Below are 26,419 nucleotides of genomic sequence, written 5' to 3' on the forward strand. Positions count from 1 at the left end.
CAAGGGCTGGGTACAGTGGCTCATGCTTGTGATCCCAGCCAGCACTTTGGGAGGCCAAGGTGGGCAGATCACTTGAGCTCAGGAGTTTGAGACCCATCCTGGGCAACATGGCAAAACCGTGTCTCTAGGAAAATACAAAAATTAGCCAGGCCTGGTGGCGTGTACACCTGTAAACTGAGGTGAGAGAATTGCTTGAGCCAGGGAAACGGAGGTTGCAGTGAGTCAAGATCTCACCACTGCACTCCAGCCAGGTAACAGAGTGAGACCCTGTCTCAAAAACAAAACAAACAAAAGAAATATGCATTAAGAACAAAACTATAAATGTATAACTAAACTTTTAAGGAAGGAAAGAAGAGGAGGAAAATTCATAGGTATCAGAAATCAGAGAAATAAAATCAGAACAGTAAACGGGAGCTAGTGTTGCTGTATATAGCATAGGGGACTTTTGGTCCTGCATATGTTCTAAGGTGTCTGGGGTTGAATTTTATTGCACATATGGGGATAGGATGTATGACCTTGGGCCTTTTCAAAATATGTCTGGAATAAAGACCCAGGCATGTGGCATAGAGCCTGAAATAACTTCCCTAATTATGCATAGAGTTAGAAAAAGTGCCCACTAGTCAAACGCTCACTCAAGAACAAAGTCAATGACAGAACAATCTGAGAGAGAATATAAAATGTGAGTGAAATGATTGAAGAGATGAAAGAAGGAAATGAAGCAATGACGTAATAGATCAGTGTGAAAAAGAAACAATAAGACTTGGAAAAAAATTAACTTTTCGAAATTAAAAATATAATCATGGAAATTGGCAGTAGATGGGTTAAATTTCAGATTAGACAGATACTCTCGCCTTGGCTGAAAAGGAAAAGTCTAGCAATAAATGGTTAAGAATAAGCAAATCTAGGCCAGGCACAGTGGCTCACGCCTGTAATCCCAGCACTTTGGGAGGCTGAGGCAGGCGGATCACCTGAGGTCAGGAGTTCGAGACCAGCCTGGCCAACGTAGCGAAACCCCGTCTCTATTAAAAATACAAAAATTAGCTGGGCTTGGTGGTGCATTCCTGTAATCCCAGCTACTCGGAAGGCTGAGGCCGGAGAATAGCTTGAACTTGGGAGGCGGAGGTTGCAGTGAGCTGAGATCACACCATTGCACTCCAACCTGGGCAACAGAGCAAGACTCATCTCAAAAAAAAAAAAAAGAAGCAAATCTAAAATGTAATCCAAGAAATTGAAAATAAAGAATTTTAAAAATACTAGACTGATACAAACCAAAACAGAAAACCAAAATAGATTTAGTTTTTAAAAATATAATCATGGAAATTGGCAGTAGATGGGTTAAATTTAAGATTAGACAGATACTCTTGCCTTAGATGAAAAGGAAAAGTCTAGCAATAAATGGTTAAGAATAAGCAAATCTAGGCCAATAAATGATTAAGAATAAGCAAAAATAGACCAAAAATAGATTTTTAAGGCAGAAAACATTGTTAGTGATGAAGGAAGTCGTTGCATAATGAAGATGATGAAGAAAGGCATTACATAATGAAGAATGGAATAATTCAAAAGGAAGAAATAGTTATCTTGAATCTGTGTGTCCAAATAATATTATCTCAAAGCACATAAAGCAAAAATTTGCAGGCAAAAAAAAAAAAAAAAAGACTACCTACAAATATAGTGGGAGATTTCAGCACATTTCCTTCAGAAGCCAGTGAATAAACCACCACCACCCTCAACAAAAGTGAAAAAAATGAAAGCATAGAGACTGTTTGAACAACACAATTAACAAGCTACGTCTTTTAGACATGTTTAAACTGTACTCTCAAAATTAGTGTTGATGTTCCTTTCAAGCACACATAGGACATTTACTAGTCATATTATTAATATACAAACATTTATAGAGTTACACATACTAAACCTCAAAGGGAGGGAGTTCCACAAATGCCTAAGCGTATCATACTGGCTACTTTTTGTGATTACTGCAGTACATGGAAAATTTACAAGCCGGGCACATTGACTCACAGCTGTAATAATCTCAGCACTTTGGGAGGCCATGGTAGGAGGATCACTTGAGCTCAAGAGTTTTGAGACTAGCCTGCACAACATGGTGAGACCTTGTGTCTCAAAAAAAAATTCGTTTTAATTAGCCAGGTGTGGTGGTTCACATCTGTAGTTCCAGCTATTCAGGAGGCCAAGGTGGGAGGGCTGCCGGAGCCCCAGAGATCCAGGCTGCAGCAAGCCATGATTGTGCCACTGTATTCCAGCCTGGGTGACAAAGCGAGACCCTGTATCTTTTTTTTTTTTTTAGACAAAAATTTCCTTGTTTTTCCAAGTTTCATTTGAAAGTGATGTTAATCAAATAATATTTAAAAGAAATAATAGTAATTGAAATACCTCTTGAACTCTGCATGTGAGCCCAGGCATACTATGTGTTTTACATATATTTAAGTTTTTAGCAACTTTCAGTTATCACATACGATTGTCACCTTTAATAGATGAGAAAATGTAGGCTTAAAAATGTTTATTTACACCCAAGGTTAGCTGACTGGAGATCTCTACTTTTAAATATTACACTTTTACAAACTCTACTCCCTTTTTATACCTTTGTTATGAAATATAGCTAGGTGGAGAAACCTACATAAAACACAAATACAGAGTTTGTTGAGTTATTATTAAGGTATTATCTTTGTAATACCAACAAGTCAAGAAATAGAACTTTGCCGGCCACTAAGCCTTTTATGTTTCCCATTCTAATTATATTCTCCTCCTTCCCCACTAAAAGCATTTGTATTATAATCATTTTCTAGCTTCTTAAAAAATACTTTGGCCTGGCGCAGTAGCTCATGCCTGTAATCTCAGCACTTTGGGAGGCTGAGGTGGGCAGATCACGAGGTCAGGAGTCTAGAGACCATCCTGGCCAACATGGTGAAACCCTGTCTCTACTAAAATACAAAAAATTAGCCAGGCATGGTGGTATGTGCCTGTAGTCCCAGCTACTCGGGAGACTGAGACAGGGGAATGGCTTGAACCCAGGAGGTGGAGACTGCAGTGAGCCAAGATCGCGCCACTGCACTGCAGCCTGGCGACAGAGCAAGACTCCATCTCAAATAATAATTTGAATACCAAAGTGTACATTCTTAATGTGTTTTATAAAGTTTTCCTTATTTTTCTCCCACTGTTTTTGTCCAATTTATTTGTTAAGAAACTGGTAGTTTGACCTGTAGAGTTTCTTCCAAGTTTGATCAGATTCAGGTTTGATGTTTTTGGACAGACTTTATAGGTAGTAGTATAGGAGATATATATACACTACTGGTTGTTTTTGTGATTTTACAGACTATTGATACTCATTGGTTAAATCTGTTAACTCATTAGAGATAGCAAAATGGTGATTCTCTAATTTTATTATCTCTTCATTACTGGAATGTTTCTAAAGAGAAGCTTTCCCTCATCTAATACTTAGCTACCTGGTGATTCAATTTATGTAAGAGAGGAAGAATAAGTGTTTGCTTATTTCTTGTTATTTACCAGTTTTGTTTTTTGTTTTTTGTTTTTTGTTTTTTTTTTTGAGATGGAGTCTTGCTCTGTCCAGGCTGGAGTGCAGTGGCACGATCTCGGCTCACTGCAAGCTCCACCTCCCAGGTCCATGCCATTCTCCTGCCTCAACCTCCCGAGTAGCTGGGACTACAGGCGCCCACTACCACGTCTGGCTAATTTTTTGTATTTTTAGTAAAGACGGGGTTTCACTGTGTTAGCTAGGATGGTCTCGATCTCCTGACCTCATGATCTGCCCGCCTCGGGCAGGGATTACAGGCGTGAGCTACTGCGTTATTTACCAGTTTTCAACATGATGGGTTGGTTTCCACTAGCATCTTTCAAATAATCTTTTTTTTTTTTTTAATTTTTAAAGTATTATTATGAACTCATAGATGGATGGATTGACTGACTGATTTTGAGACAGGTCTTGCTCTGTCACCCAGGCTGGAGTGCAGATGTGTGATCACAGCTCACTGCAGCTGTGCCCTGTTGAAAGCACTTTGGAGGCCAAGGTGGGAGGATCACTTGAACCCAGGAGTCTGAGACCAGCCTGGGCAATATAGTGAGACCCCATCTCTAAAAAAAAAAAAAAAAAAAAAAATTTTTTTTTCAAGTAGCTGGGTGGTGGTGCACGCCTGTAGCCCCAGCGCTTGGGATGCTGAGGCAGGAGGATTTCTTGAGCCCAAGAGGTTGAGGCTGCAGTGAGCTGTGATTGGGCCGCTGCACTCCAGCCTGGGCGACAGAATGAGACCCTGTCTCCAAAAAAAAAAAAAAAAAAAAAGATGTTTATACACCAGACCACCCTCTGACACCCTTTTTACCCTACTTGGTGTCTCATACCCTATGCTGAGCTATTCCTCTTCATAGACACCCTCCTTGCCAAACTACCTTCACCCTATATGGTCTCTAACCATGTAGTACCAGTTCCCTTGCCACTCCTCTCAGCAAGTGGACATCCTCCTCACCATTTTTTTAAAAAAATGTCTTCCACGGCTGGGTAGGTAGATCACGAGGTCAGGAGATCGAGACCATCCTGGCTACCATGATGCAACCCCATCTCTACTAAAAATACAAAAAAATTAACCAGGCATTGTGGTGGGTGCCTGTAGTCCCAGCTACTTGGGAGGCTGAGGCAGGAGAATGGCTTGAACCCAGGAGGCAGAGTTTGCAGTGAGCAAAGATCACGCCACTGCACTCCAGCCTGGACGACAGAGCGAGACTCCGTCTCAAAAAAAAAAAAAAAAAGTCTTCCATATTTTATAGAAATCTAACATTCCTTCATATGGCTATCCAGTTGGTTGGAATTTCATATAAAACTTGCATCTGCTCCCTCCCAAATTTGAAGTTTTAAGAAAGTTTTCTGTATCCATAGAACTGTTTTTTAAAAGGGTATAATTTTTCTTATTGCTTTTGTTTATAACAGATGATGATGTGCCTGCAGATATGGTTGCTGAAGAATCAGGTCCTGGTGCACAAAATAGTCCATACCAACTTCGTAGAAAAACTCTTTTGCCGAAAAGAACAGCGTGTCCCACAAAGAACAGTATGGAGGTAACTTTAATTCCTTTTCTTTTTGTAATGAAAGAATTTTCAGGAAACAAAAAAGGGAATGTCATCCTTTTTTAGAAGTAATGATTATGGATGATAAGAATATTTGCTTTACTAGTTTCTGTTTTGTTTTTGAAGGGCGCCTCAACTTCAACTACAGAAAACTTCGGTCATCGTGCAAAACGTGCACGAGTGTCTGGAAAATCACAAGATCTATCAGGTATTTCCTATGGGAGAGTAAGAAATGGGGTAAAATAATTTTTTTTTTATATTTTGCTTGATACAAAAAATGAACATTAAATGTATTCGAGTATTACCTTTGGGATTCAGAAAGTGATTATTACAGAATAAACTTTAGAACCCTGACCACTCCCTCTGACTTTTATTGTTGTATAAAAATGCTTTTTATGTATTTATTTTAACCATTTTCTGAGATGGCACATAATACCTAAAAGAAGGAGTACTTTTGTTAGTTCAGGATAGAGATAAATCTGTGTTACCCATGAAACCCACATGCTTATAAAATGACCATTATCCAAAAAAAAAACCTATTCATTAGATAAAATGAAAACTGTGTTCTTTAAATAATGAGAAAGTTACTGCTCGAATGATAGTTTATATGTTAATCTCTTCACAGCAGCACCTGCTGAACAGTATCTTCAGGAGAAACTGCCAGATGAAGTGGTTCTGAAAATCTTCTCTTACTTGCTGGAACAGGATCTTTGTAGAGCAGCTTGTGTATGTAAACGCTTCAGTGAACTTGCTAATGATCCAATTTTGTGGTAAGTAAAAACCTATTCCTTATTAACTTGAGATATATTATTTGTTGCCCAAAATGCTAAACATGGTAGGAAAGTCGGAGTGGTGAGTTGGTAGTTACAATTAGTTGGAACAAAATTAAAATGCTTATCAATTCCAAGTTACAAATGGGGGCTGTCAGTCCAGTTGGTATTTATAAAATCAGTAAATGAAGTATTTTCTCTGCTATTTATTAGTTAATAGCAACTGAGTGATTATGGGGAATGTTTTTCTTTTAATAGCTTTTTAGAAACAGAACTTAGTGTAATTTAAAATAGCTAATGAATTTTAAATCTGATCAGAATGTAGGTTTTATGTATCACTTTTGGAAAACAGTTGTATTCATGAATCTTTAATTCATACCCTTTGACCCAGTAATTCTACTCCTGAAACTGTTTTTTTTGCCTTATGTACAAATTTTTCATAACAGCCTAGTTAATGAGAAAAATTATAAATAATGTAAATATCCAGAAATAAGGGAATGAACTAAGTAAACTTTGTAATGTGTACTTGGAGGGTTGTGATATAACCACTAATAGTAATTTTTACAAAGAGATTTTCATTTGTTTTTCGAGAGACAGGGTCTTGCTCTGTCACCCAGGCTGGAGTGCAGTGGCGCGATCACAGCTCACTGCAGCCTCAACCTTCTGGGCTCAAGCCATTCTCCCACCTCAGCCTCCTGAATAGCTGGGACCACAGGCATGTGTCACCATGCCCAGCTAATTTTTTTTTTTTTTGGAGACACAGGGTCTCACTCTATTACTCAGTCTGATCTTGAACTCTTGGGGTCAAGTGATCCTTCTACCTCAGCCCGCCCAAAGTGCTGGGATTACAGGCATGAGCCACCACACCCAGCCCAAGTTTTTAATAACATGAAAAAATGCTGTTATAAAAAGTCAAAAGAGGCCAAGTGTGGTGGCTTCTGCCTGTGGTCCCAGCTACTCCAGAGGCTGAGGCAGGAGAATCGTTAGCCCAGGAAGTGAAGGCTGCAGAGAGCCATCCATGATCGTGCCACTGCACTTCAGCCTGGACGACAGTGGGAGACCCTGTTTTTTAAAGAAAAGAACAGAGTACAAAATTGAATATGCTATATAATCACAACTATAATAAATGGTCTGTAGATAAAATGAGTGGAAGGAAATACGGCAGACTGTTAATAGTTAATATATTGAAACTATAGTTCTTTACACTTTTGTTTTACAACAGTTATATGTATTACTTTTATGATGCACAAAAGGCGCACCATATATATATATATATATGTTTTTGTTGTTTTTGACGGAGTTTCGCTCTTGTTGCCCAGGCTGGAGTACAGTGGCTCAATCTTGGCTCACTGCAACCTCTGCCTCCTGGGTTCAAGCAATTCTCCTGCCTCAGCCTCCTGAGTAGCTGGGATTACAGATGCCTGCCACCATGCTCGGCTAATTTTTGTATTTTTAGTAGAAGCAGGGTTTCACTATGTTGGCTAGGCTGGTCTTGAACTCCTGACCTCAGGTGATCCTCCTGCCTCAGCCTCCCAAAGTGCTGGGATTACAGGCATGAGCCAGTGCGCCTGGCCCACACCTTACATTTAAGAGAAAAATTACAAAGGAGAAATGAAAATGAAGAGTAGCAGAACAAAACAGCATTGCTCACTGTACCAAAAATGATAATAGTTAACCATTGCTCCAGTTTGAAGATTTGATGGTTCTTGATAGGATATAAATGGGTTGAAGATATAGGACAAATTAAGTTCAAAGTATTTTACTGAAACTTATCTTTTTGGCCAGTCGAAGTGGCTCATGCCTATAATCCTAGCACTTTGGGGATTGAAGTGGGAAGATTACTTGAGCCCAGGAGTTTGAGACCATCCTGGGCAACATACTGGGACCTCATTTCTACCAAAAAAAAAAAAAGGAAAAATAAGGCAAGAGGATCACTTGAACCTCAGAGGTCAAGGCTGCAATGAGCCATGATCACGCCTGTGCACTCCAGTGTGGGCAACAGGAGTGAAATCCTGTCTCCAAAAGAAAAAGAAAATTATCTTTTTAAGTGATAATCATGATGTTTTTACAGTAAGAATAACTTTTTTTTCCCCTTCCTGAGTGAACAGTTTGTAAGGAAATTGAAACTTTTTGTTCTTTTGTGTGGACCAATTTTCATACACAGTTACATTGTGAAAATTTTCACAGGAAAACTAATTTTCAGCCAGGCATGGTGGCTCACGCCTGTAATCCCAGCACTTTGGGAGGCTGAGGTGGGTAAATCACTTGAGCTCCAGAGTTTGAGACCAGCCTGGGTAACATGTGCCTGTAGTCCCAGCTACTTGGGAGACAGAGGTGGGAGGATCATTTGAGCCCGGGAGGCAGAGGTTGCAGTGAGCTGAGATCGTGCCACTGCACTCCAGCCTGGGTAACAGAACTAGACTATGTCTCAAAGGAAAAAAAAAAGGAAAAGAAACTAATTTCCATATGCAACTACACTGAAAATTTTAAATGTGAAAAATACACTTTCACATTTTAAATCCTGTTTTTAGCTGGCGTGGTGATGCATGCCCGTAATCTCAACTACTCAGGAGGCTGAGGCTGAAGAATCGCTTGAACCTGGGAGAGGGAGGTTGCAGTGAGCCAAGATCGTGCCACTGCACTCTAGCCTGGATGACAGTGAGACTCCATCTCAAAAAAGAAAAATCCTGTGTTTTAGTATTCATTTTTGTCTATTCTTATTTTCTTACTCAAGTTTTTGAGGCCTCAAATAATTGTTGTAGTTGTTCAAAACTGTTTTAATCTAAAGGACATTTTATCAAGAAAATTTTAATTCCTTTCTCTGTTCAGGAAACGATTATATATGGAAGTATTTGAATATACTCGCCCTATGATGCATCCTGAACCTGGTAAATTCTACCAGATTAATCCAGAAGAGTATGAACATCCAAATCCCTGGAAAGAGAGTTTCCAGCAGTTGGTATGAAATATAAATAGAATATATTGGTTTATATTATACATTTGCAAATAACTTTCTTTTAAGAAATAAGTTTAGGCAGGGCATGGTGGCTCACACCTATAATCCCAGCACCTTGAGAGGCCGAGGTAGGCGGATCACCTGAGGTCAGGAGTTCAAGACCATCTTGGCCAACATGGCGAAACCCCGTCTCTTCTAAAAATACAAAAATTAGCCGGATGTGGTAGCTCACGCCTGTAATCCCAGCTACTCAGGAGGCTAAGGCAGGAGAATCGCTTGAACCTGGGAGGCAGAGTTGCAGAGAGCTGAGATCGCACCGCTGCACTCCAGCCTGGGCGACAGAGTGACACTCTGTCTCGGGGAAAAAGAAAGTTGAGTAGGTTTTAAAGGTAAACCAATGAACATTTGTCAACCAACAGAATATTCAACAATTCTTTTCACTACTGACATATCCATTAATAAGTTAGTGACAGTAAGCATTAGTAGGCTGTGAGCAGTTGTGATTTCGGTGGGTATTTAAATTATTAGTGTTCAGTAGTTGTTTTAAACTTCCACGTTTAGCTTAATTGATATATGGTCCTTCATGAATGAGTCTCAGCCGGAGATGATTTTGCTTTCTGCGGGGCATTTGGCAATGTTGGGAGACATTTTTTGATCGTCGCAATGGGAGGAGGGTGTGCTGCTGATATTTGGCTGGGTAGAGGCCAGGAATTACCTCTAAACATCCTACAATGCACAGGATAGCCCCCATAACAAAGAATTAACTGGCCCAAAATATCAGTAATGCTGAGATTGAGAAACCCTATTTTTTGTTTCTGGATATTACTGGATCATAACTTGTTTTAGATTTTACATTGTACTCTGTGACAGAAAATTATTTGGAATAATTGAGAATTATTTTTGATTTTTAATAAAAGTTGTTCATGCAGTTGTACATTGATTTAAATATAAGGTTTATGTTAGTAGTCATTGGTTTTGCTTTGTTTCTGACATTTTAGTATAAAGGTGCACATGTAAAGCCAGGATTTGCTGAACATTTCTACAGTAACCCTGCAAGATATAAAGGAAGAGAAAATATGTTGGTATGTTTGATTTTTATTTTTATGACTTAAAATGGTAATCTTTCAGTTCTGTACTGACACATTCATTTTTTTCTAGTATTATGATACTATTGAAGATGCCCTTGGTGGGGTACAAGAGGCTCATTTTGATGGACTTATCTTTGTTCATTCTGGAATATATACTGATGAATGGATATATATTGAATCTCCAATCACCATGATTGGTGCAGGTATTTTGAAGTGCATTGTCATTAAAACTTTAATATTTTACTCATTTATGTGATAGGATTTTTAAAATGCTAGTGACTTAAAATCCAGTTGAACCTTTATAATATCCTGCTAGTAAAGTAGGAATGAAGATATCACACATATTTTTTATTTTTTTATTTATTTATTTTTTTGAGACGGAGTCTCGCTCTGTCGCCCAGGCTGGAGTGCAGTGGCCGGATCTCAGCTCACTGCAAGCTCTGCCTCCCAGGTTCACGCCATTCTCCTGCCTCAGCCTCCCGAGTAGCTGGGACTACAGGCCCCCGCCACCTAGCCCGGCTAGTTTTTTGTATTTTTAGTAGAGACAGGGTTTCACCATGTTAGCCAGGATGGTCTCGATCTCCTGACCTCGTGATCCGCCCGTCTCGGCCTCCCAAAGTGCTGGGATTACAGGCTTGAGCCACCACACCCAGCCAATATCACACATATTTTAAGTGAAGGAAATGAAAAAAGAGTTCAGAAATTATAGCTGTATATAAATTTCTTTCTTCACCTCCCTCCCCGCCCCCCCCCCCTTTTTTTTTTTTTTGATACAGAGTCTAGCTGTGTCACCCAGGCTAGAGTGCAGTGGCATAACCTCGGTTCACTGCAACCTCTGCCTCCTGGGTTCAAGCAATTCTCATGCCTCAGCCTCTCAAGTAGCTGGGATTATAGGCGTGCACCACTATGCCTAGATAATTTTTGTATTTTTAGCAGAGACAGGGTTTTGCCATGTTGGCCAGACTAGTCTCAAACTCCTGGCCTCAAGTGATCTGCCCACCTGGGTCTCCCAAAGTGCTGAGATTACAGGCATGAGCCACTGTGCCTGGCCGTATATGTTTCCTGATGTTAGTACTTTCTCCAGTTGCCTTCAGTTATTCATTAAACCAAAAAAAAAAAAATAGTTTTTGCATCTTTTATTTGAAAATAAAGATGCGGCCGGGTGCGGTGGCTCACACCTGTAATCCCAGCACTTTGGGAGCCTGAGGTGGGTGGACCACTTGAGGTCAGGAGTTGAAGACTGGCCTGGCCAACGTAGTACAACCCCATCTCTACTAAAAATACAAAAAAATTAGCCAGGTGTGGTGGTGTGCACCTGTAATCCCAGCTACTCTGGAGGCTGAGGCAGGAGAATTACAAAGAAAGATGCTAATATTTTTATTGCTATGTTTTTAAAGGAACTGAAATATAATTTTTAAATACTTTTGTACTATTTCAAAGCTATTTATGGTCAAGTTTCTAAGAATAAATGTAATATCTGTGGAACACTGAGGCATTTGAAGATTTGTGTTTTGTTTTTTTTTTGAGGATACAGTACATAGAACATTTTAAGATAGCTACTAATTATTATTTGCTAGTGAAATTTGCATTTACAGCCTCTTTTGCTTTCTTCCTCTATCTCCTCAAGAAGATGGGGAGGACAGAGTAGAGCAAATTTTTGTCTGGTGATATTATTACTTTCTAAATAGAGGCCACTGTTGGAAATAAATTTAAATAGAGGTCTCTTATCTTCTTGAGCTTCTGTTTCCAGTGCTGCTGCTAGAAACAGAATGGTTTCCACAATGAACCATTTTTTGTTTTTGTTTCCACAAGAAACCATTTTTTAATATGTCATTGCATTTTATATTCATAGTATTTATAGTTAAATGTTATTAGAAGTATTACTGTGCATGGATTTGAATATAGCAAAGGCTGATGATGAAACATAGTTAACTGATAGTGAATATTAGTCGTACTACTCAGTACTAATGTTTTTAGTAAGTTCCCCCTCCATAAAGATACCCATCTGTTGAAATCGAATAAAGGTAATATGTTTAAAATATCTTCTCCACAGCACCTGGGAAAGTGGCAGACAAAGTTATAATTGAAAACACTAGAGATTCAACCTTCGTTTTTATGGAAGGCTCTGAAGATGCTTATGTTGGATATATGACAATAAGGGTAAGAAAGGTTAAGAGTTAAAATACACGTTGAAATCATAAAGGCAGTAATTGTTTATTTCAAAAAAAATGTTTACTTTTCAGTTTAACCCTGATGACAAATCTGCACAACACCACAATGCACACCACTGCTTAGAGATTACGGTAAATTGTAGCCCTATTATTGATCACTGTATCATCCGAAGTACATGTACAGGTTAGTGTTTTCTCTATCTTTTACAATAAAATTTGGAGTCACTGTATTGTTGCCCAGTAGGTATTTAAATAAATAAATAATTTTTCTACAGTTGGTTCTGCAGTATGTGTTAGTGGTCAAGGAGCATGTCCCACTATCAAGCACTGTAACATCAGCGACTGTGAAAATGTTGGACTGTATATAACAGATCATGCACAGGTATTTTTCAATTTTGTTGGGTTTTTAAAAAAAAAAAAAATTTAAAAGCTCTACTGACGTTTGTTTTTGATTACTTGTTGTAGGGAATATATGAGGATAATGAAATTTCCAATAATGCATTAGCTGGGATTTGGGTTAAAAATCATGGAAACCCAATTATTAGACGGAATCATATTCATCATGGACGTGATGTTGGTGTGTTCACATTTGATCATGGCATGGTAAGAACACTTATTTTTAATAGAAAAACCAACTTCTGCATCAGTTAAATTTCAAGTATATTTCAGCATTATTTTCTCATCACCAAATTATCTGAATTGAGGAGTATAGGTTTAAAAGCAATTTCAGCATTATATTTTAAAATCAATATGCAACATTTACTCTGTAAATTTATGCATCAAACATATCCGTGTAGACATGATAGCGTTCTTAGGCAATATATGTGATCTTTGAGGGGAGTAAGGTATAACCCGTTAATTCTCAAATGTGTGTGTGCATAAAAGTCACCCAAAAGCTTTCTGTTCTAATGAAAATTCCTGTATCCTCAGATTTAATAAATCAAAATTTCCAAGGATGGGACCTAGAATATGTATTTTTAATAAGCACCATAAGTGAATCTAACACAGTTTGTGGGGTATACTTTGAGATATAATGGTTTGATTGTTATTTTGCTTTTCATTTAATTCCTCTTGAAAATTTTAAACTGGCAGAACTTTAATAGGAGATATAATGATAAAATACCAGTTTTAAAAACGTTATGCAGCAGTTACATTAGGCATCCTTGTGGAGTATACTGTGTTTTAAATATTACTATATAGTTTTACATAATTTTCTAGAGACATGACTTTTTGAGCTTGAGATCACCATTTTAAAATAATGTTTTGAATGTCTATTCAGATTTTTTTTTTCATTTAATGTCAAATTTTCCTTGAGGTAATTGTCAAGTCCTAATACAGCATTGGTAAAATTTTCTGTTGAGGAGTCTGAGATGGGAGAGAGGGTCGTAACATTGTGGCAAATAGGATTATGGTGAGGTTTTGTTGCCTATTATATACAACATTAAGCAATCCTAGGAATGTTGGATTCATGTATACAAATTTTCAACGACAAAGAAAATTTTTTATTTTCATTGTTTGTTCTTCTTGTTGTTTTTTTTTTTGAGACGGAGTTTCACCCTTGTTGCCCAGGCTAGAGTGCAGTGGTGTGATCTCAGCTCATTGCAACCTCCACCTCCTGGTTCAAGCGATTCTCCTCTCAGCCTCCCAAGTAGCTGGGATTACAGGCATGCACCACCACACCTGCCTAATTTTGTATTTTTATTAGAAACAGGGTTTCACCACGTTGGTTAGGCTGGTCTTGAACCCCTGGCCTCAAGTGATTCACTTGCCTTGGCGTCCCGAAGTCCTGGGATTACAGGCATGAGTTGCCGCGTCTGGCCAATGCAGAATTCTTTTTTGAAACTAAACTAGACCATGGCCGGGTGCAGTGGTTCACACCTGTGATCCCAGCACTTTGGGAGGCCAAGGCAGTTGGATCGCTTGGGCTCAGGAGTTCAAAACCAGCCTGGACAACATGGTGAAACTCCGTCTCTACAAAAAATACAAAAATTAGCTGGGCACGGTAGCTCACACCTGTAGTCCCAGCTACTTGCGGGGCTGAGACTGGAGGATCGCTTGAGCCCAGGAGGCAGAGGTTGCAGTGAGCCAAGATGTAAGATGTGTGCCATTGCATGGGATTTCAGGCGTGAGCCACCACACTTGGCCAAGTTCATCATTTTTGAAAGACCTCTGGTGATGGATGGTCCCTTATTAAAGTTCACCATAGTAAGTTACTCCTCATCACACACACGCTCCTATACCATTTTAAAGAATAGATTTGGGCTTGTAAATATTACAGCATTTTAAAAAATAAGTCTAGGCAATGCTATAGGTAGATATTTCCATTAAGGATTAATGAGATTTAAAAATTTTAAGATTTATAAAGTATTTCAACCTATCCCCACCCCATCATTTTTATTTTTATTTTGCAAAGGTTTAAAACATTTGCATTCCTACAGTTACTGGTCTATATTTATTCTGTATTTATTTATCATTTGTTATTTTATCATGGTTTCTCCATTCTTGAATTTTAAAATTTTGACTCATTCTTGGTATGGCTAGGTTTTGTCATCCAGTCATTTTTTTTTTTTTTTTTTAAAGAAAGGCTTATGGATATTATAGCTTGAATTTTTGCCATGTGAGAATCACTATCCATTGCCTTTTAACTTAGCTGAGTTTCTTTCTTTCCCTCACGATTCTGTAGACATTTTTCTATTCTAGCATTGAGCATGGCTGAGAACTCTGAGATCACACTGGGTTTTATTCTTTCTTCTTTGCTTGAAAGATTGCTCTTCTACCTCAGTATCCATATTTTGGCTTTTGTTGATGTCGTATTGTTTTACTATTTTTCTGTTCCGTATGTTCCTTTCTTTAGAAACTTAGCTATCTTTCTTGTTATTTATATTGCTATGTTCTGTTCTGTTTAGTGTTGTGTGAATTTCTCAAATCCGTGTTCGTTACCACATCTCCATAGTTTGTTTTTCTGTTGTTATTTTGCTTCCAGTGTGGGTCTTGCCTTTAATTTTTACATTTTTTAATGAAATTTTTCTGACATACACCAAAGTAGAGAGAATAATATAATGACTCTCCAGGTACCTATTGTCTGCCTTCAACAACTATCATTTCGTGGCCAGTTTTGTTTAATCAATACCTCATGTGTCTTATGACCTTCTTTACACTCTGGTTTATTTTGAAGTAAATACCAGACTTCATCATCTCTTGTAAATATTTTACCATGTGTCTTTAAAAGATGGGTGTTTTTTTTTCTTTCATATAACCACAATGCTAATTCACTCCTTAATAATTAGGAATAATTCCTTCATATCATCAAATTTTCTGTTAATGTTCACAGTTCTCCAGTTGTTTTTTGTTTATTTAATATTCAATTCAATGCAGAGTTGTTACTTTTGTAAAATAAGATTAAAATGTCATAGCAGGCCAGGCGTGGTGTCTCATGTCTATAATCCCAGCGCTTTGGGAGGCTGAGCAGGTGGATCACCTGAGGTCAGGAATTCGAGAAAAGCCTGGCCAATATGGTGAAACCCTGTCTCTACTAAAAATATATAAATTAGCCGAGCGTGTTAGCGCATGTCTGTAGTCCCAGCTACTCAAAAGGCTAAGGCAAGAGAATCACTTGAATCCAGGAGGCCGAGGTTGCAGTGAGCCGAGATTGCACCACTGCACTGCAGCCTGGGTGACAGAGCAAGACTCTGTCTCAAAAAATGAATGAATGAATGAATGAATGAATGAATGAATGAATGAATGAATGAATAAAGTGTCATAGCAGTGCCAAATGGCTATAAAATTTTTTGAGGCTGGGTGCGGTGGGTCACGCCTGTAATCCTAACGCTTTGGGAGGACAAGGTAGGCAGATCACTTCAGCCCAGGAGTTCAAGACCAGCCTGGCCAACACGGTGAAACGCTGCCTCGCGGTGGCATGTGCCTGTAATCCCAGCTTCTCGGGAGGTTGAGGCATGAGAATCACTTGAAGTGGGGAGGTGGGAGGCAGAGGTTGCAGCGAGCCAAGATCATGCCACTGCACTCCAGCCTGGGCGACAGAGGAGTGAGACTCTGTCCAAACAATAAAAAAATACATGGCATATTCATGCCATTAGATTTCATCACTTTAGAAGATAATAATAAGCTAAGCTTATTATAGCCTTTAGTTACTTGGGGAAAACTATACTTCACTGAAAGTCTAAGGTACTAACTTTGGTTAGCTCACAGCACCCTCCTCTTACCCAGATTTCACAGTATTTGGTAAGTGTTTTTATAGATTAGAGTTGTGGAAGTTTATTTCAATGAAGATAGCATTTTTCTCTCTTTTTAATCTGGAGAGTTTCTTGTGAAACTCTTGAATGCCTTTTATTTTGTCTTTTTTTTTTGAGACAGAGTCTCACTCTGTCACCGAGGCTGGTGTGCAGTGGTGCAATTGTGGCTCACTATAACCTCGACCTTCCAGGCTTCAGGCAATTCTCAAGCTTCAGTCTCCCGAGTAGGTGGGATTACAGATGCCTGCCACCACGCACAGCTAACTTTTGTATTTTTAGTAGAGATGAGGTTTCACCATGTTGGCCAGGGTGGTCTAGAACTCCTGACCTCAAGAGATCCACCGTGCCTGGCCTACTTTGTCATATTTAATAAAGAATATTTTACTTCAAAAATTTATACATGTTGGAACTTTTTTGGTTTGCATTAAAAGACAAAGCAGAGGCTGGGCACAGTGGCTCACACCTGTAATGCCAACACTTTGGGAGGTGGAGGCAGGAGGACACATGAGCCCAAGAGTTTGAGACAGACCCTATCTCTACTAAAGAAATGTTATAAAAATTGGCTGGGCATGGTGGCACACACCTATAGTCCTAGAGCTACTTGGAAGGTTGAGGCAAGAGGATTGATTGAGCCCAGGAGTTCAAGGTTGTAATGAGATGTGATAGCTCCAGCTTGGGTGACAGGGAGATTCCTGTCTTCTTAAAAAAAATTTTTCGGCCGGGCTTGGTAGCTCTGTAATCCCGGCGCTTTGGGAGGCCAAGGCAGTGGATCACTTGAGGCCAGGAGTTCGAGACTAGCCTGGCCAATATGGCAAAACCCCATCTCTACTAAAAATACAAAACTTAGCTGGGTATGGTGGCACCCACCTGTAATCCCAGCTACTTTGGAGGCTGAGGCATGAGAATTGCTTGAACCTGGGATTTGGAGGTTGCAGTGAGCCAATATCACACCACTGCACTCCAGCCTGGGAGACAGTGAAACGCCACCTCAAAAAAAAAAAAAAAAAAAAAAAATTTCGAATTTCTTACAGTTCTGTATTATTGAATTATTTTGCACTACAGGTATCTCTTAACAAAATGGTTGCATTTTATTAAAATATATCTTGAAGCAGGCTCAGTGGCTTATGCCTATTATCCCAGCACTTCAGGAAGCCGAGGGAAGCAGATCACTTGAGGTCAGGAATTCCAGACCAGCCTGGCCAACATAGTGAAACCCCATCTCTACTAAAAATACAAAAATTAGCTGGGCGTGGTGGCTCACACCTGAAGTCCCAGCTCCTCGGGAGACCGAGGCAGGAGAATCACTTGAACCCAGGAGGCAGAGGTTGCAGTGAGCCAAGATTGCACCACTGCACTCTAGCTTGGGCAACAGAGAGAGACTCCATCCCTACCCACCCCCCCCCCCCCAAAAAAATAAATCTTGAAACAAAATTACATTAACTGAATCCATAATAAAGATAAGTTTCCTTGCAAAATTATAAAACTATATAAGTCAATCAATCTTTGTCATTTCTAAAGGTAGTAAAATCATAGTTGTGGCAATGTAGAGGCTTCTAATTTTAAGGTCATTGAGAAAAGATAACTTTTTGCTGCTTTGTTTTCTTGAAAATTACTCTGAAACAAAAGATACAGATTATAAACTCCATATTTGATGGAATTAGGTGACATTTTTAATCCTTAACCTAAATTACTAATACAGTGTGGTAAATGACTGCATGCCTGTGACCAGGGCAGCCAACCAGATTGGAGCAGGTTAAAGGTCCAGTAAAGCTGTTCAGGAAGGTAAATTGGTAAGCCTAATATAAATGTAAATGTATTAAGAGGTGATTTACAGGAGGTGATGCAGGAGAATTGCTTGAACTCGGGAGGCGGAGGTTGCAGTGAGCCAAGATTGGGCCACTGCACTCCATCCTGGGCAACAGAGTGAGACTCTGTCTCAAAAAAATAAAAAGAGAAGTGATTTGGACAACTGGCAGTAAGTTTAGGATAGAGTTGTCACTAGAAAGCTAAGCAAAGGAGAAAAAAATCTAAAAAATTGTGCAGCAGAGAATATATAGTCATATTTTATGGCTCAACTCTGAATAGCACACTAATCTAACCAAAATTAAGGTACAGCTACACTGAAAGGATACAATGTGTGAGTATATATTGTGGGGATAGAGAGGTAGGAGAGCTAAATTCTACTCTCCCATAATAGAAGTCAGTGGATAATACCTAAAACTGGAAAGTCAAGATTTGGTAACACAGTGTGTTACTTAATAAGATAGAGGTGAATCAAAAGAATCAGCTAAAAGAATTAAAAGTGGGGGCCTCTAGATAAAGGAAATGAGGGAGAGGGCTGCTATTTGCCTTAAAAAACTTGTGCATCTATTTGAGTCTCTTAACTATGTAAAATCAAAACCTAAAGAAAACAAAAAGATTATGCCTTGCATTTGAATGCTGTTCAGTCAGTGTATATCAATTTTTTTTTTTTTTTTTTTTTTTTTTTTTTTTTGCTGGATCACTGCATTCAGAGATAACCACATTTTGCTTGCAGCGCTGTAAAAGTTTACCACTCAGATTTGTCAGCCTGGCATGGTGGCTCACACCTGTAATCCCAGCACTTTGAGAGGCCAAGGTGGGAGGATTGCTTGAGGCTGAAAGTTTGAGACCAGCCTGGGCAACATGATGAAACTCCATCTCTACTAAAAACACAAAAATTGACCAGGCTTGGTGCCATGCACCTGTGGTCTTACCTACTTGGGAGGTTGAGTGGGGAGGATCGTTTGAGCCCAGGAGGTTAAGGCTTCAGTGAGTGAGTGATTGCACCCTTGCACTCCAACCCAGGCAACAAAGTGAGAACCTGTCTCTTAAAAAAAAAAAAAAGACAAAATCAACCAGATATGTCATTCAACTCCTGGCAGAGAGAGACTAAGGGTTAAACTAATTGTGCTCCCTCCTCATGGGTGAAAACATCTGAAATGGTGAATAATCCTAATCTAATATTAAGGTCTGTTTGTCTAGCCTCTTTTTGTTTTTTTGATGGTCAGTTTTGCCATAACAGTGTATTTATACACCCAGTGTGTATTCACTTTTATTCTGTATAAAATCAAAGAAAAAGGTTTATATTTGAAGATGCTATCTTATATATAGCCCCTGATTTGTTTTATAAAAAGAATAAGATTATAATTCAAATGTAGAGAGATAATTTATAGATCATTTGTTCTTTATTAGAAAATGAAATCTGAAAAGTACTTCTGTATGTTATTCTTAGAGGCCTGTTTTCTTGAAGAGTTAAACATGTAGTATACTAGAGTATTCAGAATATCACCTTTTTAACCTCTACTAAATTTGGCACAAAATTCATCAAATCCTGTTTGAGTTCTTACTGTGTGTAAAGTCTTACGTACATGCTCCAGAAGTTAGAATAGTCCAGACAGAAGCTTACGATAGGGTAGAAATGGACATATATAAATATAGAAATAATATAAGGCAATACATGAAAGTAACATGAGAAAAATACTTAGTGCTAAAGGGATTTTAAAGAGGAAAGAGATTAAGCACATTCAGTTTTTTCTTAATACAGTCTGCGTTGAGTCTTCGGCCTTAGGATATCAGAATTATGGTAACTTCCATTATCATTATAAAAGTAAAACATGTCCATTATATAGAAAATTTAAGAAATTCAAAGTATGAAGAAAGACATAATTATCCATAATTCCACCACTCATAATCATCTCACATTTGTGTTCCATCCTTCAAATTTCCTTTAAACAAAATTGAGATTATACATAATGTATACTACTTTAAAACTTGTTCTTTTCATTTAACTTGTATAGGATGAACATAAGTCTTCAAAAACATTGTTTTTAGCCAGTTCTCTGTTATTGGGCTAAGGTGAAATTTTTTAAAAAATTGCTCTTATTGTAAGACTCTGATTGTGTGCTTTGGTCAACCTTTATTTATTTTTGAGACTCTCACCTAGGCGGGAGTGTGATGGTGTGATTCCAGCTCACTGCAGCCTCAACCTCCCAGGCTCAAACAATCCTCCCACCTCAGCCTCCCTAATAACTAGGCCTATAGGCACATGCCACCACACCTGTATTTTGTTTTTAATTTTTTCTGTAGACACGACATCTCACTATGTTACCCAGGCTGGTCCTGAGCTTCTAGGCTCAAGCAGTCCTCCCTGCTTGACCTTCCAAAGTGCTGGGAGGCCCAGCCACAACTTTTAGAAGCTGACTTGTTGGGACATTTTTAAGGGAGCCAGGGTTTATATTCTTAATGACTTTAACCTTTTGTTGAAGGATATATACTTACTAGTTAATGGTATTCATCTACATTTATTGAATAGATCTTTTGCTGTTTTTTCTTCATGCTTGGACTTATTAATGAGGATGTATAGTTCTTTGTTTTGCTAAAACATTTAAGTCATTAGCCAGGCATGGTGGCGTATGCCTTTCTATAGTCCTAGCTACTCAGGAGGCTGAGGCGGGAGGATTGCTTGAGTCCAGGAGTTTGAGGCTGTATGAGCTATGATTGTGCTGCTGTACTCCAGCCTGAACAACAGAGTGAGACCTTGTCTGTTAAAAAAAAAAAAAAAATTTTAACTCTTTTTCTTTCCATGATTATTACTTGAAGCTTAGTGTATATACCTGTTTTTTATTCTTACTCTTAAACTTTTTTTTTTTTTTTTGAGACAGAGTTTCGCTCTTGTCACCCAGGCTGGAGTGTGGTGGCGCAATCTCGGCTCACTGCAACCTCTGACTCCCGGGTTCAAGCAGTTCTCCTGCCTCAGCCCCCCAACTAGCTGGGATTACAGGTGTGAGCCACCACACCCAGCTAATTTTTGTATTTTTAGTAGAGAGGGGGTTTCACCATGTTGGCCAGGCTGGTCTCCTCCTGACCTCAGGTGATCCACCTTCCTCGGGCTCCCAAAGTGCTGGTTTACAGGCGTGAGTCACCACACCCAGCCTTAAATGTTTCTAATAATTTTTAGGTATGCATTGAAATGTTTTTTAAATGGCATTTCTTTTTTTGTAAAGTAGCCTTTACCTGCAGATTTAATTTCTGTATTTTTCAGGGTTACTTTGAAAGTTGCAACATACACAGAAATAGGATAGCAGGCTTTGAAGTAAAAGCCTATGCTAACCCCACAGTGGTTCGATGTGAAATTCACCATGGGCAGACTGGAGGAATATATGTCCATGAAAAAGGAAGAGGACAATTCATAGAGAATAAAATCTATGCAAACAACTTTGCAGGTGTATGGATTACCTCAAATAGCGACCCAACAATAAGGTATTTACATGTAATTATGGGTGAAAATTACGTTTTCACTTCAAGGTTTGTCTTAAAAGTCAAGATGCTGAGCTTTAAGTCTTGAAAGTTTTTGTTAGACATTTGACTACTATAAAATAGATTTTCCTAGTTAAAGTCTGTGCATCTGAATGAGCCATAGCTATTGCAGATTTATTTTTTGGTGTTTTTTGTTTTTGTTTTTGTTTTAGTGATATAAGCCATATGTGATATTATTTTATGAAAAATGCAAATGCTGTGATTTTTATTTTAAATTCATCGAACTGCATTATAGATGAATAAATAGGGCTATTACCTCCCCTTGGAGCTTGAAGGACTTTGTCTTTTTTTTCTTGATAGTTAGCAAATAGAATAACTCAGGAAAAATATCTCAAAGATTCTTGGCCAGAAAGACTAAAATTATCAAAAAGTCAAAAATGCAAGCTGTCATTTTCCCTTAATAAGCCAGAATTGTAGAACCAGAGCTATTATAATTTGATCAAACACTATGAATTATTTTTGTCAAATTTTATTTTCCACTGGCTTTATGGAAGTTAGATTTTGGGATTTCCATCTTGTTAATATTCATCAAGTGTTTCTAGATCAGCTGAAAAATTGTTTTGGATGTATTAGCTGTTTTGAGGGGAATTTTTAAGAATGCTACATACATTCTCTCAAATAGTAGTTTGACTTTTCCAAAGTCTTAGACCTTAGAAATAACTAAGAAATTAAGGCCTTAGAAGTTATATAATTTGTTATATGACCATGAGGGGCCTTTACAATTATATAAAACAAGTAAGTTTAGCTGAATAGATGTCTTCTTTTTTATTATTTCCCATAATTATAGGGGAAATTCTATATTTAATGGAAATCAAGGAGGAGTTTACATCTTTGGTGATGGACGAGGCCTTATTGAAGGAAATGACATTTATGGTAAGTGTGTGGTTTTGCTCTATGAAACTTATAGATTGATATGTCTTCTTGATATTAGCAAAATGATGGAACATTTTGAAACTACCCAAGTGGAAGCACTGATCCAGCTTCTTTAATTTTTTTTTTTTTTTTTTTTTAAAGAGGTGAGGTCTTACTCTCTTGTGCAGACTGGAGCGCAATAGCACAAACATGGCTCACAGCAGCCTCAGATTTCTGGGCTCAAAGTGACCTTCCTGCCTCAGCCTCCCTGGTAGCTAGGACTATAGGCATGTGCTACCATGCCCCACTCATTTATTTGTGGAAGCTGGGTCTTGCCATGTTGCCTGGGCTAGTCTTGAACTCCCGGCCTCAGGTGATCTTCCCGCCTTGGTCTCCCAAAATTCTAGGATTGCAGGTGTGAGTCTCATGCACTGCCATTTATTTATTTATTGTTGTTGTTGTTGTTGTTGAGACAGAATCTCACTCTGTTGCCTAGGCTGGAGTGCAGCGATGCAATCTTGGCTCACGGCAACCTCTGCCTCCCAAGTTCAAGCGATTCTCATGCCTCAGCCTCCAGAGTAGCTGGGATTACAGGTGCATGCTACCATGCCCGGCTCAATTTTGCCTTTTTAATAGAGACGGGTTTTGCCATGTTGACCAGGCTGGTCTCGAACTCCTGGCCTCAAGTGATCTGCCTGTTTCAGCCTCAGCCTCCCAGATTGCTGGGATTACAGGTATAAACCACCACGACCAGCCTAAATTCTTAATAAAGATTATTCTGTGATATTTATTCACAGGCACTATGGCAGATACCAGGGATGAAAATATAAATTAGAACTTAGTCCCAAGGAGTATGTGCAGTTTTCATAGTTTCACTCTGTTGTTTAATAGTTAATAAATTATTTCTGTGGTAGTTTAATATACTTTGTACTAATTGAAGAAAGAAAATGTGTATTCCTCTTTAAAGTTTTAGGAACATTAAATCAGCAAAAAATCAGTAGGTATCTGTGTGTCTGACACCAATATGCGCATGGGCTTTCGCTTCTGGTAACACTAACCTGGTTAATATTTACATAAAGCTTTACTAAGTGTCAGGCACTCTGCTGAGCATCTTAAACTGAGTTAACTCATATAATATTCACATCAACACTGTGAGGTAGATCCCATTAAATACTGATCAGGATACAGAGGCACAAAGATACTTACTGATCAGTATACAGAGACACAAAGAGGTTAAATTACTTATTCAGGGTCACACAGGAAGTAGAATTCCTGAGATTCGAAATGTGTCACCTCGGCTCCAGAGTCTCCACTATGCTATACTGCCTGCAGCTCTCTGCATCTGTTTACACTTCTAGTTCTCTTAATATTGTCTTGTAATGGTCACTCAAATTCTGGTGTAAGAATTTTAACCACTACCTAATGTAAAACCTTTACTGTATTCCCCAGGCTCACAAATGTTGACATTGTAACTTTTATTTTTAAATAGGCAATGCATTAGCAGGAATTCAAATTAGGACAAACAGTTGTCCAATTGTTCGGCATAACAAAATTCATGATGGCCAACATGGTGGGATTTATGTGGTAAGTTAATGTATATGGTTCTATAAACTCATGCATCAAAACTAGGGAGATAAAGGCTTTCTCCTTAAGCTTTTAGGTAGGCCATATTCAACTTTTGAAGTATGAATTCATGACTGTCATTAATGTTAAACAGTAAATAACATTCTTGTTCTCCCTGCCAGTATCTTAATGACTTCTGATTTTATAGTTTGTGTTGAATTATGTAAAATTTAATCAGCAGCTGACTAAATTTAGGCATAAGAGATACACCTTTTTATTCAAGTCTTTATTATTGGCAATATGGGATAGCCTCAGCAGCAATTCATTTGCAGTCTATTGTATTTGTTACACCAGAATTTTACAAGTATGACTACTGTATGAGTCTCTGAAATTCTGCCACTTTTTTCATTTGAATTTATGTTAAAATATAATTAACTTTCAAAATCTTGAAACCTGTGTATTAATCATCTTTGCTCATGGTATCTAAACTTTTGCAAGTGATTCAAGTAAAATGTAGGAAATTTCAAAAAAGTCCTTATGTTATGCAAAGCATTTAATTTTCATCTGTGGTTCTAGAGATGCACATGTCCTCAATTATCTGCTGAAAGTAAAAATTTTGTGAATATGAAACCGTATCATTTTGAATTGATTTCACCAGAAATATGTTTGAAGTAACTGTCTGTTTATTACTAAATGAGAGGTCGTTAGTTACACATCCTAGGGTGAATTAATTTATTTTGCTAGAGAAAATTGAATGCTGCTACTGCTGTTACTGTGATATTAAAAGTATAAAACCACTTAAAGAACAGTATAAATTTTTTGAAAGCTTAAAACTCAGGTAGAGGCTACGTAAAAAGAGTGTTGGCCGGGCACGGTGGCTCATGCCTGTAATCCCAGCACTTTGGGAGGCTGAAGCGGGTGGATCACGAGGTCAGGAATTCAAGACCACCCTGGCCAAGATGGTGAAACACCGGCTCTACTAAAAATACAAAAATTGGCCGGGCACGGTGGCTCAAGCCTGTAATCCCAGCACTTTGGGAGGCCGAGACGGGCGGATCACGAGGTCAGGAGATCGAGACCATCCTGACTAACACGGTGAAACCCCGTCTCTACTAAAAAATGCAAAAAAATTAGCCGGGCATGGTGGCGGGCGCCTGTAGTCCCAGCTGCTCGGGAGGCTGAGGCAGGAGAATGGCGTGAACCTGGGAGGCGGAGCTTGCAGTGAGCTGAGATCCGGCCACTGCACTCCAGCCTGAGCAACAGAGCAAGACTCCGTCTCAAAAAAAAAAAAAAAAAAAAAAATACAAAAATTAGCTGGGCGTGGTGGCGGGCACCTGTAATCCTAGCTACTCAGGAGGCTGAGGCAGAGAATTGCTTGAACCCGGGAGGCGAAGGTTGCAGTGAGCCAAGATCACACCACTGCACTCCAGCCTGAGACTCCATCTCAAAAAAAAAAAAAAAAATGTTGCCATTATCTCCTTACTCAGATGAAAAAACAAAAATGGAAATTTTTTTAACTGTCTATAAAGGGGGTAAGAGACTATAAACGCCTTGCTTATAGAAGATATGTATTATAACCAGTGTAACTTTTATTTAGCATGAAAAGGGACAAGGAGTAATAGAAGAGAATGAAGTTTATAGTAACACTCTGGCTGGAGTCTGGGTGACAACTGGCAGCACTCCAGTACTGAGAAGAAACCGGATACACAGTGGCAAGCAGGTAGGATTAGCCTGGGCTCTTGGATGGGAAATATATTGTTTTGTAAATACTTGTCCCTTGAAAAAGCTTTTTTTTTTTTTTTTTGTAATTTTAGGTTGGTGTTTATTTTTATGACAATGGACACGGAGTACTAGAAGACAATGATATCTATAATCACATGTATTCAGGGGTTCAGATAAGGTAAATGTTTTCACATTTGGCTTTCTTTTGGGAGGGAATTAGGAGTATGTAGGGTGTGAGAAAAAATTTGCTTATTGTTTAATGCCCAATCTTTATTCCCCTGTTATATATATATATTCACATTCTTAAAATAATCTTGACTTAAATTGTCAGAATGTAGCTTTCCTTGGTCTAGGTGAGGACAGAAGCCAGTGGTACATGTGCCATAAGAGCTCACTTCCACCATTCCGCTTTCCACTACAAGAGTCACATCAGCTGCCAATATAATCCTTCATACTTGGAGAGTGGAAGTCTGTATTAAAATACTTGTGCATTATGCCTGGCATGTCATTGGCACTCAATATAACTGAAGCTTCTGTTTTATGCTATTTCTTTAAAATTAATAGTTTTAGATATGCTTCTAATATTTTAAGTTTTTGGAACTCTAGCAGTCCTAATGATCAT

At 38.6% G+C, this 26,419-nt stretch overlaps 1 protein-coding gene across 1 annotated transcript in view; it reads left to right on the forward strand.

Moving 5' to 3' along the window:
* FBXO11 (F-box protein 11) overlaps positions 1-26,419 on the forward strand; it is a 99,586-nt gene that overhangs the window by 61,892 nt on the left and 11,275 nt on the right. Inside the window, exons 2-16 of the mRNA XM_010364291.2 lie at positions 4,952-5,079; positions 5,215-5,296; positions 5,714-5,858; positions 8,688-8,817; positions 9,813-9,896; positions 9,973-10,105; positions 11,956-12,062; positions 12,146-12,257; positions 12,349-12,455; positions 12,539-12,676; positions 21,386-21,603; positions 22,448-22,533; positions 24,002-24,096; positions 25,673-25,795; positions 25,890-25,975. Coding sequence (XP_010362593.2) covers positions 4,952-5,079; positions 5,215-5,296; positions 5,714-5,858; positions 8,688-8,817; positions 9,813-9,896; positions 9,973-10,105; positions 11,956-12,062; positions 12,146-12,257; positions 12,349-12,455; positions 12,539-12,676; positions 21,386-21,603; positions 22,448-22,533; positions 24,002-24,096; positions 25,673-25,795; positions 25,890-25,975 — 1,774 coding nt within the window. The remainder of the gene's footprint in view (positions 1-4,951; positions 5,080-5,214; positions 5,297-5,713; positions 5,859-8,687; positions 8,818-9,812; positions 9,897-9,972; positions 10,106-11,955; positions 12,063-12,145; positions 12,258-12,348; positions 12,456-12,538; positions 12,677-21,385; positions 21,604-22,447; positions 22,534-24,001; positions 24,097-25,672; positions 25,796-25,889; positions 25,976-26,419) is intronic.

The sequence above is a fragment of the Rhinopithecus roxellana genome, chromosome 17 (assembly GCF_007565055.1).
Source record: "Rhinopithecus roxellana isolate Shanxi Qingling chromosome 17, ASM756505v1, whole genome shotgun sequence".
Taxonomy (NCBI): Eukaryota; Metazoa; Chordata; class Mammalia; order Primates; family Cercopithecidae; genus Rhinopithecus; species Rhinopithecus roxellana.